At 39.5% G+C, this 20,638-nt stretch overlaps 1 protein-coding gene across 2 annotated transcripts in view; it reads left to right on the forward strand.

Moving 5' to 3' along the window:
- FHIT (fragile histidine triad diadenosine triphosphatase) overlaps positions 1 to 20,638 on the forward strand; it is a 1,513,705-nt gene that overhangs the window by 1,222,109 nt on the left and 270,958 nt on the right. Inside the window, exons 1-3 of one of the 2 annotated variants that reach the window (XM_023200616.3) lie at positions 8,255 to 8,686; positions 11,997 to 12,065; positions 14,667 to 14,696. In XM_023200616.3, the coding sequence (XP_023056384.1) occupies positions 8,648 to 8,686; positions 11,997 to 12,065; positions 14,667 to 14,696 (138 nt within the window). In that variant the 5' untranslated portion in view covers positions 8,255 to 8,647. Of the gene's footprint in view, positions 1 to 8,254; positions 8,687 to 11,919; positions 12,066 to 14,666; positions 14,697 to 20,638 lie in introns of those variants that run through there. The other variant, XM_031935191.1, reaches the window with a different exon arrangement.

Here is a 20,638-nt window from a genome sequence, read left to right on the forward strand (position 1 = left end):
GCGTTTTTATTGTTGTAAATGATGTAGCCTATTCTTTAATTTTGAATGGATCACACAATCATCTTTATGTGTCCAGCTGTCTTTTGTTGGAAGAGACACGTCTTAAATTGCTCAATGCTGAATCAGATTAAAATGACTTTGGTGTTAAGGCATTAAAATTTTTTTTTTGTTTGTGTTTTATGGAGGCTCCATGCTTGTGAATGATAGCACATTGCTCAGACAGAGTAAACTTCTATTCTTACTCTTCAGTACTAGGTATATTAGATTCTAAGTCAAAGTGAGCGAAAGTCTGAGCCTGTTTCTAATCATTCTCTTGCGGACTAATCTTCAAAGAATTCTTCTGATTTAAATCTAGGATTCTTATCTTAGTTGGGGTCAGGAGACTGTTTAAGAATTTTGTACCAGAGGAAAACAATGTGTGTGCGTGCACACATGTACCATTTTGCGAGCAATTTCAGGAGATTCATAGAAGCCCTGGAGCCAATCTGTAGACCCAGGTTAGGAAACTCTGCTCTAGTTATTTCTGGAGAATTCTATAAATTCAAGAAAGAAAAGTCTCCAAATTGTGAGCTGCATGACATTGTCCCACCCACCGTATCTCAAATTACGTCACTCTTCACCTACTACCCAAGCCAGAACCTTGGAATCCTCTTTGATCCTCCTCTTCCTTTTTGCCCCCATTAGTCAATCTTGTTGCTCCTACCTCAAACATACATCTCAAATTCTCTGCATCCCCACTGCCACCACCATAAGACAGGCCTGTCTTGAATCTTTTACCTAGACTGCAGTAAAGATATTCCCAGTGGCCTTCAGCTTTGCAAAGAGAACCCAGAATCTGTCATACATCTCCACTCTCCACTGCCCAAAATGCTTTGGTGGCTTTCCCATGCATGGTGAATAAATCCAGACTACTGACCAAGGCTATCAAGGGCCTGCACTCTTTCCTGAAGATCCAGTTAGACCAAGTGAACTGGGCTTAGTTCACGGCCAGCTTAGCGGGTTTGGCTTGTTACGGTCTTGCCCTTGCATTCTTGCACCTTTTCTTTCTCATCTCACCCCTTACATTTTCACAGTAGTTACTATATCACTTGCCTTTGTCTGTTTACCCTCTAGATTTCACAAGTTTGACAGGGAGAGGATGACTGTACCTGGTTGTGCTGTATCCTCAGTGTCTTCTGTAATACTTGCCAGGTAGTCGGCTCTTAATTCACAAATATTTACTGAATGAATATATGAAAAAATACAGAGTTCTTGGAAGTGTTTTGACTTTATCCTTTTCTCTAATATTCGACTTTGTGATCTTTCACTAATTCATTCAGAAGTTCATTCACTGAACACTTGCTGAATACCTCTCACTATAAGAAATCCTCACATCATTTGTTTTAGGTTGCTAGCTCATGGAGGACTGATTTTGAGAGAGAAAGATGTTGATTCATATTCTGTGAGAATGCCAAATTAGTGTTAAGTATAACTCTCTTTCATTTTTTTAAAATAAAGGATGTTTCTATTAACATTAGTAGCTGTCATAGAAGAGGGTTTCTCATTGTTATTAAAAAACATAGAACAATGTTATCTTCAAATTTTTCCAAGCCTCACTGAGTTAATAGTTCTCAAGTGTTCCATTTAAAAGACATGCAGTACTTTTGATGTGTGAAGGAAAGGCCAGTTCATATTTATTTTTCTATGCCTTTAGCTGGGTTTGTTTTGTATTAGGAGTTCATAATTGAATTTTTTTTTTTTTTTTTTTTTTTTTTTACTGTTAAGTATGTTTTTCTTAATGGTTTACATTTAAGTAAGTTGAGTCTGGACTGGTTCACTGGTCTCTTAAGAACCCACAGTTTGGGGAGCATTTTGGAGAAATTATTTATTAGAAAGAATTATTTCCCAGATTAAACAATGAATAAGCCTACATGACATTTATTCTTTCACCAAATATTTATTAAAGGCCAATTCTGTGTTAAGCTCTGTGTGGAGCACCAGGAATGCTAGTTGAGCCTATCTATAAAGGAGTATTTCCTCTCTTCTAAGGATGCTTTGTCTGCTAAATACCAATCCTACCTTTAATATCCTCTCTCCCTTTCTTTCTCTCATTTCCTATTTCTTTCCTTTCATATTTATAGTTTGGCTACTGTTTGCCTTCAGATGGCATCTGAACTGTGCTGTCTGGTTGCTCCATTGGCTTGGCCAGCTATATGGAAGATCTGATGGAAACTGGAATTTTTAGTGTCTCTTGAGTGGCATAAGCAAACCTAAATTTGGAATCCATGCTTTCAAAACGTGATAGAGCTTGCACTGGAAGAATCCTATCTCTGTGGGAGTTTGGGCCCCAGGTTTCACTCTAGCCACCCTATGGAGGTATCTGCTCAGGGCACTCCCCTCATCCACGTACTGGTGAAATGAAACTGTGTATATGGTGAGGGTGCTACTAAATTGTTTATGTTGCATGTGGTTTTCTAGATCTGCAATGAGCTGCAGATTTTTAGTATTACTTTCTAATCTCTACTTCACTAAAAAGACTTTTACAGAGTTTTTGAAATGATTCTCATAACAAAGTGTATCTGAAGTTTAAAATAATGTCTCATTGGAGTTATCTTTAAATATTTCTTTTGCTGCTGAGTGCACTTTATTTCTTCTATTGCCATGCTCCTTCAACTCTTAACTCCTAAGAGCATTTTTACAACATATTCACTTTCATATTGGTGTGTTCTCATTCTCATGTTTACACATTATGGATAGACTCTTTGGAGTGACGGTTAATTTTCCTTTTCAATACTCTCCTAACCAGAATTATCTAAATTCTACACACTTCTGTATATCTCTAGGACAATAACAATAATAGTAGATTTTCATAATGATTACTGAGAGACGTTGCAAGTTCCAGAAATGACTTCTATGTCATTAAGAACGGGGGAGAGGGAGTTCTTGGAAAAACATTTTTATTGCTGTCTAATTGAAGAATGACAGGTACTTGGTATACACGCTAATATTTTTTTCCTCCTTCATGGCAGCCAAAACTAATACATTCCTCAGTTCTTTCTTCCTTTCCTTATCAGAGCTTTAGAATCCTCTTCAACATGCTGCTCTAAATAGCTACTACAAGTTGGTTGGGGTTAACAATGAAGGTACATTATTTAAGAACAAACTTGCCCTACTCACTGTGACCACAATGCTCAGAGGCCCCTACTGACCTATAATTCAGGGTCTCACTGCCAGAGCAGCTACCACTGCAAGGCACTGCTGCCTGTCTTAGTGAAGGAAATAAAGCTGTCGGTCACATACTAGCAGTTAAGGGCTTTAGCCCGGAAATGACACATATCATTTTTGCTCACAACTCTTTGACCTGTATTCCTTGAGCTTCACCCAACTGCAAGGGTCCAGAAGGCCTACCATATGCCCAGACATGGCAGTAACCTGAACTGTTTGGCAAACAGCACTAATGACTGCCATATCCCATTTGATGTATTTTAATGCTGAACCTCTCAGCATATTTCATTTCATAGAATGCTCTCTTTCTTTGCCCATGTGATTAATAGGACATGTACTCAACTTTTTGTTTGAAAAACAGAAAAATTATTCAGGCCTCTCTATGTTTTGGGAAATGATGCTCAAGGTTTCCAAGGAACATCCTCTGAAACATATGTCCTATGTAGTGTTCTACAATATTAATAATAATAAATAATTATTATTATTTTGTAGTGAAGCAGATTTGAGCAGTGCTGCATACTATTTCTTATTTTTGAGAAGCCAGAATGCATCTTAGTAGAGTACATATGCTGATGAATACTGCAGTAAAGAGAGCTATTTAACTTCGTTTCATCCGGTGTTTCTCAGTCTTCTTTGACCACACAGTTTTTTTTCTGTATAATGTCTAACAGCATCCCGTGGAAGCAGTGCTCTGCTATCCCACTCTAGTAAACACTGCAGTAGGTATTATACATGGAGGCTTTTATAACCTTGAGAGGCACTGAAACAGCATGGACATTATAACAGTGTTGTAACACATGCCCCTGGCTGGGATTTTCACTTAATAGCTACATGACCTTGGTCATGCAGTTAAACTTATTTGGCCTCAACTTCTGAATCTGGACATTGGGAGGTGATATTATCTAACTCAAGGGGTTATTGATTAGCACTAGACCATACTAGGCAGCAAACAAATGTTATATATTGTTTCCTTCCTTTAATGATATCATTTACTTATTTCTCACATACTTAGTTTATATGAGCATACTTTTTCCAGATATGATGCTCTTATCTCAATCAGTATAGCATTGCTTTGCATTGAAAAGTTCATAGAAAAATATGTGAAATTCAACCAAAGAATCTGTACCAGAATACTGTCAGGCTGTGGGCTCCCCTTTCAATTTACTTTCTTTGAAAGGCACCTGTTTACTTCTCTCTGTGAAAATGATTCTTACTTTTGAGCATCCAGATCAGTACAGGAGTTCTGAGGGCAGTTCAGGGCATGCTGCCTAGACAGGGATACCTGGGTTCTCTTCCTCCAGACGACCAAGGTCTCATCATATCTCTGACCCAAAGCGTATCCCAGGGCAAAACATGAGACAGTGGATATTTGTAAGATGCTTGCTTTGAGAATCAGCTCTGAGCAGAGTACTATCGTTATCTTAACACACTGCTCTGGAATTTATCATATTCTGGAAATCACATTTGCTTAAAATTACATCTATGTCATTTATGGTTATGGTTGATGAATATCCCATGAACCCTTTATTGAGTTACTGAAATGAGTATGTTAATACCCATTGAAAAAAGGTGTGGCCCAAACTAGCAAGATGCTTCTTCAGAATTATATTTATTAATGTTCAAGGGTGATATTTCTGACACAAAAATTCGCCAAAGTGCTTACATTGTGAATAGTAGATTTCTTTTTGCGATGCCACCTACTTTGACTCAAAGCTCTATAACTGTGCTATTTAAATCAAATAAATTGAATATTTTCTTGAAAAGTAGCTGACAGTCCATCCTGCTGTTGTTTTGTGAAATGACATTAAGAATTATTTTGAACATTTACAAGGCCTAGGAGTGTTTGTTAGAGTAAATAATGAATTATACAGGGTCTGCAGAGGTCTGCATTGCAAGCTGGAATGTTCCGTGCTTATCACTAAACTATATACAGATCTGCAGTAGAGATGAATACAGACTCTTCTTTTTTATTAGTTCAGAAGAATGATTAATCCTGTGTTGTATTATTTGATACTGCCTTACTTCGTATTAATATATACACAGGCTAATCAGCCTCATCAAAATCAGTGATATTTTGATGATTTGCTTTATTTTGGTGACTTCTATATTCTGAATCCCTAGAATAGATCAGATATAGAAAACTAAATGGGGGCAAGTCTGAGCAACTCTGATCATAATATTCTGCTGTCATCTTTAATTAATCATCTGAATCAGTACATTTCCATTTCTCTGTCAGTGCTCTATATTTAAATATTTCATATTTGTCATGGAAATCCTCCTAAAATTATTTTTAATCAATTATTATCCTTGATGAGCAGATTTTGAACTTATCAAATTTATTTTGAATAAAAATGTGGCAACATAATGGAAATGTTATGTAGTTGGGAATGTTCTCACTTTTGCAGCATCTCCCTTTATTCTGACTCCACCAGTCCTTTGCAGTTGGTTTTGCGGTTCATGAGGCAGTATGGGAGGCCACAGAAATGGCACATGCACCTCATGTCACGTGCCCATTCTCACTGGTGGTGACTGCTCCGAGGTTGCATTGGCAAGGATTTTGGGACACTCTGGTTAGAGAGAATTCGGTGGTGGATTATTGATGTCTGTCATAATTTACCATTGGAAAATAGTGGCAGATGTGCAATGTTTTGCCATCTCGGTGTAAGAGAAAGAGATTTGGGCCGGGCACAGTGGCTCAAGCCTGTAATCCCAGCACTTTGGGAGGCCGAGACGGGCGGATCACAGGTCAGGAGATCGAGACCATCCTGGCTAACATGGTGAAACCCTGTCTCTACTAAAATACAAAAAAATTAGCCGGGCGTGTTGGTGGGCGCTTGTAGTCCCAGCTACTCGGGAGGCTGAGGCAGGAGAATGGCGTGAACCCGGGAGGCGGAGCTTGCAGTGAGCTGAGATCCGGCCACTGCACTCCAGCCTGGGCGACAGAGCGAGACTCCGTCTCAAAAAAAAAAAAAAAAAGAGAAAGAGATTTGGTTGGGGAAGCTAACCAACTGAGTTTCAATCCCAATTGTGCGCCTAACTGTGTGACTTTGAACAAGTCAGGTAATCTTTCTAGCACTGTTTTTAAAATCTGACAATGAAGGTATTGGAGTAGATGATGTTTAAGATCCATCTCGAGGGGGCACTGTGGCTCGTGCCTGTAATCCCAGTACTTTGGGAGGCCAAGGCGGGTGGATCACCTAAGGTCAGGAGTTTACGATCAGCCTGACCAACATGGAGAAACCCCGTCTCTACTAAAAATACAAAATTCGCCGGACATGGTGGCGCATGCCTGTAATCCCAGCTACTCGGGAGGCTGAGGCAGGAGAATCACTTGAACCCAGGAAGCAGAGGTTGCGCTGAGCCGAGATTGTGCCATTGCACCCCAGCCTGGGCAACAAGAGCAAAACTCCGTCTCAAAAAAAAAAAAAAAAAAAAAAAAAAATCTCAACTCTAAAATGCCATCCTGTATTTACTCACCAGGACAGCCAAGATACCTTGGGCCCCTGTTAATTTTTAAACATCCTTGGAACTTCCCAGTGTCCATACCCCTTTTGACTGTCATCTTTCCACTGCTCTTGTTAGAAGACAGAATATCCCCACCTTGAATCTGGGTTGGCTTGTGATTTTCTTTGACCAATAGAATTTGGAACAATGTAAGCCTTAAGCAACTTCAGAGATTTTGCATCTACTGGGATGGAAGAGCATGTAGAGTGAAGGCCCTAGTGGACCCAGCTGAGCCCACACTCCAGCCTACCTTCCATCTGAAAGCAGTTGCATGAGTGAGTCCAGGTGAGACCCTCAGCAAAAACCATCCATAGACTTACGGTAGTAAAACCTATCAATGTTGGTTTGTTGCTGCTGTTGTTTTGAGACAGAGTTTTGCTCTTGTCACCCAGGCTGGAGTACAATGGCATGACCTCAGCTCACTGCAGCCTCCCCCTCCCAGGTTCAAGGGATTCTCCTGTCTCTGCCTCCTGAGTAGCTGGAATTACAGATGCCTGCCACCATGCCCAGCTAATTTTTTTGTATTTTTAGTAGAGATGGGGTTTCACCATGTTGGCCAGGCTGGTCTTGAACTCCTGACCTCAGGTGATCTGCCTGCTTTGGCCTCCCAAAGTGCTAGGATTACAGGCGTGAGCCACTGCGCCCGGCCAATCAATGTTGTTTTAAGCCTCTATGATTTGGGGTAGTTTATTATGCAGCAGTAGATAAGTGATATAGAAACTGGAAGTCAGTCAGTGGCTCTCCTGAGTCTAGAAGGTCTGAAATGATCTCTGACAGTAAGGCACCTCTCTGACAGCTGAGGTGCCTTAGTTCTTCATGTTGCCACTTAGTAGGCTAGCTGGGATTTTTTTATAGCATGTTGGTCTCAGGCTTCCAAGAGAGCAATAATCAGAGGTTTCAAGGTCACTGAAGGCTTAATGTTGGAAAGTCACACAGCAACACTGCTGTAGATTGGATATTTGACCCTCCAAACCTCATATTCAAATTTGATCCCTGATGTTGAAGGTTGGGTCTAATGGGAAGTGTTTGGGGGCAGATCTTTCATGAATCACTTGATAACATCTTTGTGGTAACCAGTGAACTCTCTATTGCTCTATTAGTTCCCAGAAGAGCTGGTTGTTGAAAAGGGTCTGGCACCTCCCTCCCGTCTCTCTTGCCTCCTTTCTCACCATCTGATCTCTGCAAACCGTTTCCCCTTCCACTTCAGCCATTGATGGAAGCATCTTGAGGCTTCCACCAAATTTCAGAAGCCAACATCATGCTTCTTAGACAGCCTGCAGAACTGTGAGCCAGATAAACCCCTTTTCTTTATAAACTACCCAGCTTCAGGTATTCTTTTATAGCAACAGAAACACAAAGTAAAACAAGCGCTCAAGGGGAGGGGAAATAGACTGCAACTCTTGGGGGAAAGAGGGGTAAAGCCACATAGCAAAACAGCCTGTAGGATGGGAGGGATTCTTGTGGTCATATTTGCAAATAGTAAACCACACCAGCTCCAGGCACCTGACTAATGCAAATATTTCTTTCTTTCATTGTGTGTATTCTGAGTTGGCAGTGTGTCAGCAAGAGTTCAGCATAGGGCTTGGCATGTGGTCACACCACTTTAATGCAGCAAAAACACCTAAAGTATTTATGTTCAAAAAGATAGAGATAGTCAGTTCTGGGCTGGTGGTGAGCATGAAGAGGAAGAGAAGAAGAGGGAAAACAAAAAAGAAAGGATTGCCAAGTTTCTGGTAGTCTCTTGTGATATGAATCATGTGTTGTGAGAAGATCCATAATTCTCAGTAATTAGACTGTCCAACAAGCAATGGATTCAGTGTGTCTGACAACCTGACCCAGTGATAGAGGCTGCAGTACCTAAACTTTCTCAGGAGTCTGGCCCATTATGGAGCCCAAGTCACCTTGAAGCAACTGAAAGTCAGGATGAAGAAGGGCCAAAATGCCAGCTTTGTATCCCTCTTTACTTCCTCCAGCTCAGGCAAGTTGGTACTCTCATTTTTGATCTTCTTACAATTCTCTGTTAGGATGAAGGCGTGTTCACTGCCCAGTGCTCAGGCCTCCTTTCAGTGTGGGATTGTAGGTCTCATATGCTTTCTTTTTCCAAGGTTAGGTGTTTCTTAAGCCTTTAGCATGTTTGCATCGTAGCCTTCTATTTAATTGAAACAGTGGTTCCCTTCTATGAACAGAGTGACTCTAGGGAATTCAGGGCACAGTTTTAATAAGAGGCTAGGCAGAAATGGAGTCACGAAAGCTCTAAAAAGCATGACATCACAGCACTATCATTAATAACATGAACTTTAGAATCAGACAGACTTGGGTTGAATTCTAGTTTTAATCTCATTTTGAGTGTGCTGGCATGGCAATTTTCTAATTTTCCAAAAGAAATTATTGCTTATAATTCATTTTCAATGTGGGAATTATGATAGTATTAATAATTTATGGGTTTGTTGGAAAGATTGAGTAAGTACAAAAGTGAAATGGCGATTTGGGCCAAAGGAGGAATGCTTAAAAACTTTCTTTGAAGCTAACCTTAAGTTGCTAGACCATTTTTAAGGACAGATTTTGGTCTAGGTGTGGAGAAAGGGTTCTACTTTAAAAGGCAAAATGTAGGATGAGATGGAAAAGTTTATCTAACACCCTGAGGCAGAGTTAGATCTGACCTCCTCTGTGCTCCCACAGTATTCTATACTGATTTCTACCAATAGCATTCATCTCTCTATGTTGTAATGATCTGTTTACACTGCATGGCAGTTTGGGACATTACAATGTGAACTCTTCAAGGTCAGCTACTCTGTCCTGGTCACCTTAACATCCTAAGTCCCAGCATAGATCATGGATTGAGAGGAGACTGCAGTGTTGGGATGGATGAGTGAGTAGGTTGCCAGCCCAATCCACTGGCTAAATCACTCCCTGATTTTTAAAGTACAGTTTAAATCTCATCTGCTCTCAGAGGTCACCTTTGGTTTCCATCCACTGTGAGAAATCTCCTTGTCAACTATACAACCTAAGTTGTAACTATTGACCTTCACTTCCTTTAAAAAATATTACTACTAAAAAAATCTCTCTAGATTATAGGGAGAAGTGGTAACCAGTTCCACAAGTTTTCACACATGATATGTACTGGATAAAACATTTATTCAATTCAATATATTAGGTTTAAGTCTTTGAAGGTTATCCTACATGTTGGCTAAGAAATCTTGACAGAGGTGATAATCCCAGGCAAACAGGACCCAGAAGTAAATGTGTCCTTATAGCCTATGTATAATATGGAATTTATCCATTAACAAAGCCTAAGAGGCTCCAGATTACATTATATTGCATCTGTCATATTATTTTAAAACAATTGGCATATAAAAAGTGGCATTAGAATTACAAAAGCTATCTGCTGTTCTTCAAATTAATTTGCTTTCCCTGAGTTGTTTTTCTAGGAGCAACACGCAAACAAGCAAAACTGACAAATAATAAGATTTTTTTATGGCATTGAAAAAAAAAAAGCTTTTGGATGTCATTGATATTACTAAATTTACATTAGATACATAGGTTGTCTGATTCATTCCGTCAGTTTTCACAGTAAGCCATTGTTTAAGTGAAATGTCTTCCTTCTCCCACTGAGTTGCTGTGTGTGAACATAGCCTAATATAGCACTTACGGACTTTGTTGTAAGCTTGCGTCGTTGTCACACTTGCTGTGGTTTGGTGAAGCCAGGCCTAAGGGAGGGTGTAATTTAAAGCAGGGAGGAGGCATATGGGGAAGGGTCCCTTTTAACACAGAAAAAGCAACTCTGTGGGAGTGGAGGCTGGCAATCTGCTCAAAGGAAATGAAAGGAAATTCTTCATTTCTAAATGGTTCATTGACCCATGATAATAAAGCAGGCCTGCCAAAGATGGATAATTATCTTTTTAAGTATCAGATGCCCTGTGGGTGAAGGCCTCCCTACTCCTCTCTTGAGAAATGAACTCCGATTTTAAAAATGCTTCTTTTCATAGTTTACCATTGACATGAATTTCCTGATTATGAGCAAAATTAATCAGTTTCTTCTTTCTTTTCCCCTCTCTCTTATGGAAATCAGGCCTGACCAGCTGAGCTCAGTGTGTTTCCCCTTGGGCTCTGAGTTCTACCAATAGTGGAGTGGGATTGATATTCTAGTGAGACTAGCAATCGCAGAATTATGGTTTTATTATGCCCCTTAGCTGCTTAGCTCCAGGCAGGAGCATGGTGTCTTAAAACAACAAGAAAAAAGAAACAGAAAAACGTACAAGAGTTTATTTATCTTGTTAGTATCTAAAAACTAAACAAATATATATATATATATATATATATATAGTGCATGTATATACACACGTGTGCATACATATGTGTATAGTAACTGAAATGTTATCGATGGTGTAACAGTGAATATTGATTTCCTATCAATAATTAATCAAATTTCTATCCTTTTTTCTCTGGATCTTGTATGTTGCTGAGACTAGTAATGTAAATATGTTGCCTTGTCTAACTTGCAGAATGCATTAAGAATGTTTTATTTGAATAACGAGACAACCTCTTTCTTTCATGATTTAACTTCAGATGTCTTCTTTTGGATTCTAAAAAAAAAAAAAAAAATCAGTCTAAGGAACTCCTGTCATAAATTGCTTAACCACATGGCACATTTCTTAGTTATGGATAAAGTTCACTATACATTTTCAGAATGTCTACACTCTTTTAAAAATAAAATAAACATCTACTTTTGTATGTTCATTGCATAGTTCTCTTATTTACCTAAAAGATAATTTAAATTAAAAATGTATCACCATGTTCTATCTAGAGAAACCAAGTGGATGTTCCGGTTGCTTCTTCAACCTAGTGCCTTTGGCAGCTGAAGCGGACACAGCTTTAGAATAGGGGTCAAGAGATAATGGTCTAGAATAGATCTTGCCTCCTGGCATAATTATCTCACCATACACTTGAGTCTCTCTGTACATGTATGTCCATTTCTTTTGCGAGAAATTCTTCTGTGTACCACAGCTTCTCCTTCAAAGTGTAATTATCCATGTATGGAAGCTCTCTTTGAACTCTTTGGAGTTCAGTGGATGGTAAATATCTGTTTCTTCATTCCTTAGTCTTTGAGAGTTCAGGCCCTGGTCCAGGAGGATTCAGTCCTGTGGGTATAAACTGCTTGGTTAGAACACTAGCCAAAGCCAGCAGCATGGACCTTAACAGACCTTGCTACAGATGTCCTCGTGTGCCCGCTGCGGCCAGTGGAGCGCTTCCGCGACCTGCGTCCTGATGAAGTGGCTGATTTGTTTCAGGTGACCCAGAGAGTCGGGACAGTGGTGGAAAAACATTTCCACGGGACCTCTCTCACCTTTTCCATGCAGGTGAGTGTACAGATTACTCAGAAATGATTTTTCTTCCTTTTCAAATCCCGACATTGGGCTTGCTCCTCCTGACATCTCACCAGGAAGGCAGATATGATTGTTTGTATTTTATGTAGCAGCCAAAAAAAGACATTATTAATGCAGGGCAGCCCTACTGTCCATCGGCCCCAAGATGGACCATGGAATAGCGTCCAAGGTGATGTCTGAGGCTTCTTTACCAAGCAGGTAGGAGTAATGGATAAGTGATTTAATGGACATTCAGACATTCCAGATTGCTTATTGGAACTGGGACTGGAGAAATCATTTTCATTCCATGGTAACTAATTTTTGAGCACTGCATGGACAAAGCCCTGCTCTAATTCCAGGGTGGCAGTGATATGCAGCTTAGGTTGGGCCTTACCTTTTGTCTATCTTTAATTCGAGCTGCAGAGGTTGATCACAGATTAGTTAGAAGCTAGACTGACTGGTTGGGTGTGACCTACTAACCAGTAAAGAAATCAGATCCCCAGTCACTGGAGATTTTTAGGCAGAGGTTGAACCAGCACTTCTCAGGTTGGGAGAAGGATGTCCATGGTGAGTCATCAATAGGGAATTGAGTAAATCCGTAGTAACATACTATGAGCTCCTTCAGGTCCTCTATGGAAAGGGCTGGGGTGTCAATGCATAAAGTCCTTCATGGCTCTGAAATTGGATGACTCTGTAATTGCCCTTTGGAAGGGCACACTTTCAAAACGTGGGGATTCTGTACTCAGCCTGTTAAATTCAATATTTGTCATTCTTTCTCCCCTCCTCAGCAATCTACCATAGAGCTTCAAAGAGACCAGATAAAGAAAGCCAGTGTTTTCAGGTTATAAAGGCTCTGACTAAAGTGCTCATCTCCTCAAACAGATTTTTTTTCTTTCTTTTTTGCTGCCATGTCTGTGTTCAGAGTAGCTAAACTTCCCCCAAATGCTTTGTGTGTGTGTCTTATATGTCAAACCATCTGAGTCACCTCTAGGCAGGGACTTCAGCTCAGAGTGGGTTTATCAAGCTTATGTTGCAAACGGTGTTCCTGGAGAGGCCAAACGAAGGCAGTGAATGAAAACCTCTGTTAATGTTTAGTGAGATACAAGAATAAAAATCACATTTATAGGAAATGACCATTGCTAGTTATGAAACATGTTTCACTAGAAAGATAATTCCATACATGTAAGAGCTGACTTGTGTTACCACCTAGAGTACTTTCGTATATGCAATGTGGTCAAACTTTTTTTTTTACTGTAATTTACAGCAAGATATATATTTATTTCAAAATCATGCATGTCCCCCCTGACACATATGTATGAAATATATGCATATGCCTACATTGATAAAGGAAACCAGAGTTTCACAAAACAATGTTTACTCATTCTGTGCAGTCTAATAGTTTTTATTCTATTAAGATCTGATTTCTGGCTGGGTGCGGTGGTTCACGCCTGTAATCCCAGCACTTTGGAAGGCTAAGACCAACAGCTCTCTTGAGCTCAGGAGTTTGAGATTAGCCTGGGCAACATGGCAAAACCCTGTCCCTAAAAAAAATACAAAAATTAGCCAGGCATGATGGTGCATGCCTGTAGTCCCAGTTACTCGGGAGGCTGAGGCAGGAGACTCACTTGAGTCCAGAAGGTCAAGGCTGCAGTGAGCCACCATCATGCCACCACACTCTGGTCTGGACAGCGGAGTAAGACCCTGTATAAAACAACAACAACAACAACAAAAATACCTGATTTATTTTGTTTGTAATGCTGATTGCAACCTATTACGTTGACTTCATGACCCACTAATGGATTGTGACTCAAAGTTTGAAAATCCCTGACATACACAGTTGTGCTTAATCCTTGCCATAGCAGGGCAGGAGTTCTCACCCCATCAGTCAGGCTCGTAGAGGTAGACAGACCTGGCTAAAGTTGCAGAAGCCAAATTCCATTTTGGAATTTCTGGTTGTGGAGCCATTGCTTGTTTTGCCATCTCAACCAACTGAGTATCTGCTTTTGCTTTTTGTTACGGCTGGTTACTTGGTGAGTTTGCTCATTTTCAACTAAGCTTCAGAAACAGAGAAAGGGAACCAGGTTGGGGAAAGGGTCCAGCTACAATGAACACTACCATTGGTCTCCCCCAAGGTCGGAATAGCCAGAGAGGACTCTTCCCATATGAAATACCCCATATTCTTGCTTAATGGCTTATGTTTATGGCAGATTTCCTGAGTAGAAGCTTAAAGTAATCAGACTTTAATTAAACCACATCTAAAGATAACCAAAAGGTGTGATACTTCACCTCCCCAAACATTTTCAGCCTTCCTTTAATGCAATTAAAACCATAGCCAAGAGCAAAGAGCATGAAAAGCAGCAAGGGGTTGGCTTGCTGGATAATTTATATCATTTTTATACATAACTTCTCACTTACTCTCAGGTGGAAATGGAGAACTGTCTAGTCCCACACATTTGAAGCCAATGGTCCCCATGAGAATACTATAAATTAACACACAATGAAATTGCATCTAAATTATTAATGGGTGATATTTCTGAATAAGAAGGAGATACCATCTATCTATTCTCACCTCTGTTGGTTTTTTCCTACTTCTAGGATGGCCCTGAAGCTGGACAGACTGTGAAGGTGAGTGCTTATTATGTGCATACAAATTAATAAGAGGCGATTATGAGAACTAATAAAAAATCACAACGAGTCATTTGCAGCACATTGCTGTTTCATTATGTTATCTTCGAGGTCAGAGAGACCCTCAGTGTTAGAGCCATAAATCCTGACATTATAAACTCTGCCAAACAATATGTTTCCCATTAGTTTACAAGACATTTACTTTTAGTAGTAAAATTATTATTGTGCAAATGCTAAAACAGAAACTAAATCAAGGAGTCCGGAAACAGAAGTCAAAGTGGTTCTAGGAAATAGCATGTGAGCTTCCTGTGGGTTTTTGCAGCCCCATGTTAAGCCTGGGGTGTCTTTGACACATCTTTGCTTCTTGACATAGTCTGCTTTTGCTTCATTGTTCTTGAGTGTAGGGATAACCGCAGCAGTAGCATCAAACTGCCTCCCTTCCTTCCTGTCTCTGTGATTCTCTCTGTTCTCCTTCTCCTCACCCCCACACCTACTCTTTTCCTCCCTATGTACTTAATACCAAAGTTCAAACCTAATAGAGTCAGTGGAGCTCAAAGATGGGTTTTTAAGTGTGCTAGGAGAAGAAAGGAGGATTTATTAGGATAGTCTCTGCTTCTGTAGTAAAAATAAAATAATAAAATTCTGGCTGATTCAGAAGCTGGGTTTCAGCTCTTTTCATACAAACGCTAATTCCTATACGGGTAGATCCTGCACCTAAGTCATAGAAAAGGCTCTATTTTTGGTGCTAGAAGTCAGATGCAAGTCAGGCTGGGATGTTAATGTTACACTTTGTTGAAATAAAGTTTAATGGTTCAAAGACTAGCTGTGAGTGGATAAGGTGGTGCCCACACAAACAATGCCAAATAAACATAAGTTCCCTTTTGATCTTACTTTACTTTTGACTTTAACACAGCTATTCTGGGACTTTTAAAATAGAATCTCTGGGAAATACCTCTAAGAAGTAAAAGTTGATGTAGGGACTGCCACCATATGAGCCACCAAATTCCTTATCATAAAAGAGGGCTAGCCTCCTAATTGCTCTACACACAGGGTGTGGTGACAGACACAGAGACTTTCAGCTTTCCCCTATCCCACGGTCTCACCTCCACGTGAGGCTCTAAATATACAGGTGCAAAGAAAGGCTTTAATACTTGTGGCTTGTTTTTGAAATCAATTCTTGAAATGCAAAACACAAATGTTTAAACTTGGTTCCCAGATTTTTTAAAACTCAGCATTCAAATGTAAATTCCGACTATACCGGATTGGTTAGATGCACTATGCAATATCTATTTGATGGAATTCCTTCAGCCATTGAAAGTCATACTGTCGAGGCATAGCTAGTGACACGGGAGAATGCACAAACTGTATTAAGTGGAATGCACAGAATGATAATAGGTACATAGTGAGCGTAGCTGAAACTTATATGAATAGATAGGTTATATGATCTCAAAATTTCATTTAGCTATTCTAAAGCGGGGTAGAAAATATTTGCTCTACAACAGGCTCTGAATAGAGACAGAAAGTAGATTAGTGGTTGCCAGGGACTGGGACAAGGAAAGAATGGGGAATGATTCCTAAAGGGTACAGGTTTCTTTTAGGGTAATGAAAACATTGTGGACTTAGTGGTGATTGTTGTGCGACATTGTGAATATAATAAAGCCACTGAATTGTACATCTTAAAGTGGTGAATTTTATGACATTTGAATTATCTGTTGACTAAAAATAATACACATACACACACACACACACACACACACACACACACACGCAAAACAAATAAGCAGTGAGCCTAGCTGGGCTGATAACTATGGCTATAGATTATGTAGCTCCAATAGTAATTACTTTTTAATATCCCAATTATCTGGCCAAAATGTGTAATGTTTTTGTTAGCTTTGATGGTGATGATGATGGACTAATTCTTAACATGTAGTACTTATATATGAATTGTTAAATGTGGTTATTGTTATCACCACCCTGATTATTTAGCTTAAGTTGATTTTTTGAAAACAATTCTGTTTTCTAAATCAGCAGATTATGTTGTTTCGCACATCTTTCAATTGTTTCCAACCTGATCACAGAAGTCCCCTGATATGAATTAATGGGGATATCTTGACTCATTTGTAGAATATGGTGGTTAAAAGAAAACCACCATACACACACACACACACACACACACACACACACACACACACACACACACGTAAAACCCCAGAGAACAATGAAGGTTCCAAAGCTGTCCTTTAGACAAAGTATCCATATCTAAAGTTGTTGAATCTGCTTTTCAAAATGTGATCTGTGTATCACCTGCTTAAATTAACTTTGATATCAGTTAACAACAACAAAAAGTTGATTCTCAGGTCTTATTCTAAACCTACTTATTTAGAATATTGTGATTGGGACTTGGGAATCTTCATTATTAGCAAGTACATCCCTTGGTAGATATTTGCCAGCCTCAGTATTGTATGATGATAAAATATTGAGTGGCAGTGGTCACATAATTATGACCCCTGGAAGTCAGTCTTGCAGTAGCCAGCCCCTCTAGGGGACAAAGCAGCATCTTTAATATTCAGCTGTCCAGTTGTGAAAACTACAATTCAAGACTCTGAGCATTTCATATTTTGAAATTCACACAGTTGCACATTTTAAGGCAGCATTTGACAACCTGCCATGGAAAGCACAGTGACTGTTCTCTTCATCTTTGCCTCCGTGTCTCATTCTTGATATGCTGCCTGATCCCTGGGTTCTAAACCATTTTTGTCTCATGCTGAGTGGTAATAGCAATAAGCCCGGTAATGGTCTTTGCCCCTGGAGCACCTGTTGTTATTGTTAATGAAGGTGCACCACTGAGTTAGCCTCTTGAACATGATACCACTGTAGGGTTTTTTGTTTCAGAGGCTTTAAATTCTGCTTTGCAAAGAACAAGCGTGGCCTCGCTTACTCAGTAAGGCACTTGTAGTCAGGAAAGGGAAATATCGAAGTGAAAAAGTGACCTCTTATTTCACAATTGATTATTAACTCTCCTTTTGGGGTTTAAAAGTAGTAGAACCCTGCCATCCACAAGGTGATTATTACAGCAGTTTGATGTCCTGCAGGCTTGAGAAATAATCTTTTTCTTTCATCTTCAACCGTACAGATCCAAACAGCCTCCCTGACCCTCCATCCGAAGTAGCTGTCTTAAAGCCCCCGCTCTCTGTCCTGGTGCATGATTTGATTTCTCTCAAGGTGTTCTTCGTTGTCTTTTATTTGTTTGGCTATGCACTTGTACCTCTGTCTTTTCTGTAGTTCTTTGGGAAGGTAAGCTTGTGAAGACCTGGATTTTGTCATTGTTTATGATAGGTCTCAGGACGTGCTACCCCCAAAATATGCTAGCTCTGCATATTGAGTATTTTAAGGTGAAGGAAACTGAGGAAACTACAGAAACAGAAAGATCACTCTCTGACCTTCTTCCATTTGTCTACCCTCAAGTGTGCCATAAAAGAATTATCTGACCTATCACCCCTGCAAGTAGGTCATAAGGCCCTCATTCCAGAGGAGTTCTGCCCTCTACTTACATGCCAAGAAGAATCTGAACAACTAGGGGCCTTGCTAAGTTTTCCCCAATTTATTACCATCAAGTCATACTCTTTTATCGTCCAATCATACCTCTGCATGACTGCCCATAAAAAATACACAGTTGTCTTTAGGTCTTTATTTCTGAAGGCTCCCATAGCACATAAAACATATATTAAATACATTTGTTAGGCTTTTCTCTTGTTAATCTGTATTGTGTTACAGGGGTCTGAGTCATGAACCAGGCAATGGTTAAGGAAATGATATGGCTTTTTCTCCCCTGTATTTTCTATGGCTATTTTGTGTGGGGAAGAGAATGATGATGATAATGGAACTTTGCTTGTTGCTTGTTGGAACAAATCTCGTAAGTTTCTAACTTTAGTTAACATGAGGTAGAAGGCGATATGTATGTGTAGTCCAGCATGCAGTCAGGGGTATTCCTGGAATCTCTATCAAAAGTCTCCTATATTCCAGGTGTTACTAACAAAGGCAAAATTTCCATGAATCAAGTTTTCAAATCATGTTCCAGAATGTAATTCCATCTAACCAAACCATTAAGGCAATATTCATTTCTTTAGAAGTGAAGCTGCTTAGTAAGTTTAATGTGAGCCATCTTTTAGAAAAATTGGTATGTACATCTTTGGGTGGGAGGCGGTTTTAGGTATATTAAAGAGATATTTATTCCAGGCAGGTAATCTGGAATGTCATAAGAACTATTTAGAGATTACGCTTGCTTACACTCTTCTATGTTTATGGTACTCGAATCTTCTACTTAGAAATTTAACTTTTTAGTATTAATGCAGTGGGAAGTAGCTGTTAATAACTTTTGAGATATTAGAAATTACTTTTTAGATTGCTGTAGAAGAATAAGATAATTATTTATAGAAGTATAATTCAAAAATTAAAGGAGATAAAAAGGAAGCTCTTCTCTTCACTGAGAAGTTTCTGTGGTTCTAGAACAAATTTTCCACCCAAAAATTTGGTAATCTTTCAGATTCATGAAAATGAGGACATTTTATATCTTAATTAAGTCTAGTAGTTAACATACTTGGCATCAGTCAGAGGTTCCATTAGGAATATTAGCCCCTATTAACTTCCTAACTGTGCACCTTTAGATCAGCTTTTTAGCCTCTCTGAACATCTATTTCCTTGTTTTTGTGAATGCAGAAACCCTATCTATTCTATTGAGTGATGGTGGAGAAAAACTGACATATTCTTGTTCAGTAGGTGGTACATGTAGCAGAGATTGGCTAGGATTTGGACATGGATATAGAATCTGACCAGTCTATCCCAGTTCAAATCCCAGCCCTGCCACATCATGGCCCTGGGAACTTGTACATGTTTCTTACCCTTAATCTCCATCTCAGTTTCTCATCTATAAAATAGGTTGCAGCTAGGCTTTCAGAGGATGTAACTAGCATTGAGGTGGTCTGTGGTCCTGCCAAATTTGCTTAATTATTATCCACTGAATTCTCTTGCTATGAACGACTTCCTTTTGGTTAAATTCTTGAGAAAACTTTACTCTGATTATATGACTTGTGCTATTTGAATATCTTATTTGAACTTATTATAAAAATGACCTTATTATAAACTTATTATAAAAATTTTCAATTTCTTGAAAATTCAGAAATCTGCCTTCTTAATTGGGGAAAATAATACTGGTCCTCTCCGTCCGAACATTTTTAGCCTCTGGTGTATGCGTAGATGATCATGAGTAAGTCGGGGTTATAAACTGATAGAATACTTCACAGTTACCTAAAGAAGGTAGTCATAGGACAGAAACCTGCCTGCCCCACACTTTGCTGACTCAGTAGTTATGACATGGGGCCTAGGACTCTGTCCTAACAGACACCACAAGTGATTCTGTTGGACACTTCAGTTTTCTGAAGCTGCTTTCCTGAAGGAGTGATAAGAAGCAGTTGTAGGGGCCGCTGCTCTCAACCCAAACCAATTCCTAGGAAAGATTTGGTGTGTACAGAAAAAGGGAAACCCATATCTTGAGGACAAAAATGATTTTTCACTGTTACTTATTATTTTCATTTGGAAAGACACTTCAAGAAAGATGTAATTTGCTAAAGGACTTTTATCCTTTCATTACAGCCAAGGTGAACGGTGCCTTGACTATGTTAATACCTAATGCATGTATTTACTGCATGAAGAATTGGTATCTTCAGGATGCTGTAGCTTTTATCTTATAGAATTGCCTTACAATTTGCATCTCTGCTCTCAGAATGAATCCAATTTGACTGAGTTGGTAAACCAAAAACCACTGCAGTGCTCGATGGATTTGGGTGTGCATGTGGGAGTGGATGCCTTTGAGAAGTGTTGAGGTTCCAAGCCCTTTCCCTGTGGCATGTAAATGTCTCTGACTTCCCCTCCCTCGCCCCCTCCTG

The sequence above is a fragment of the Piliocolobus tephrosceles genome, chromosome 2, assembly GCF_002776525.5.
Source record: "Piliocolobus tephrosceles isolate RC106 chromosome 2, ASM277652v3, whole genome shotgun sequence".
In the NCBI taxonomy this organism is placed as follows: Eukaryota; Metazoa; Chordata; class Mammalia; order Primates; family Cercopithecidae; genus Piliocolobus; species Piliocolobus tephrosceles.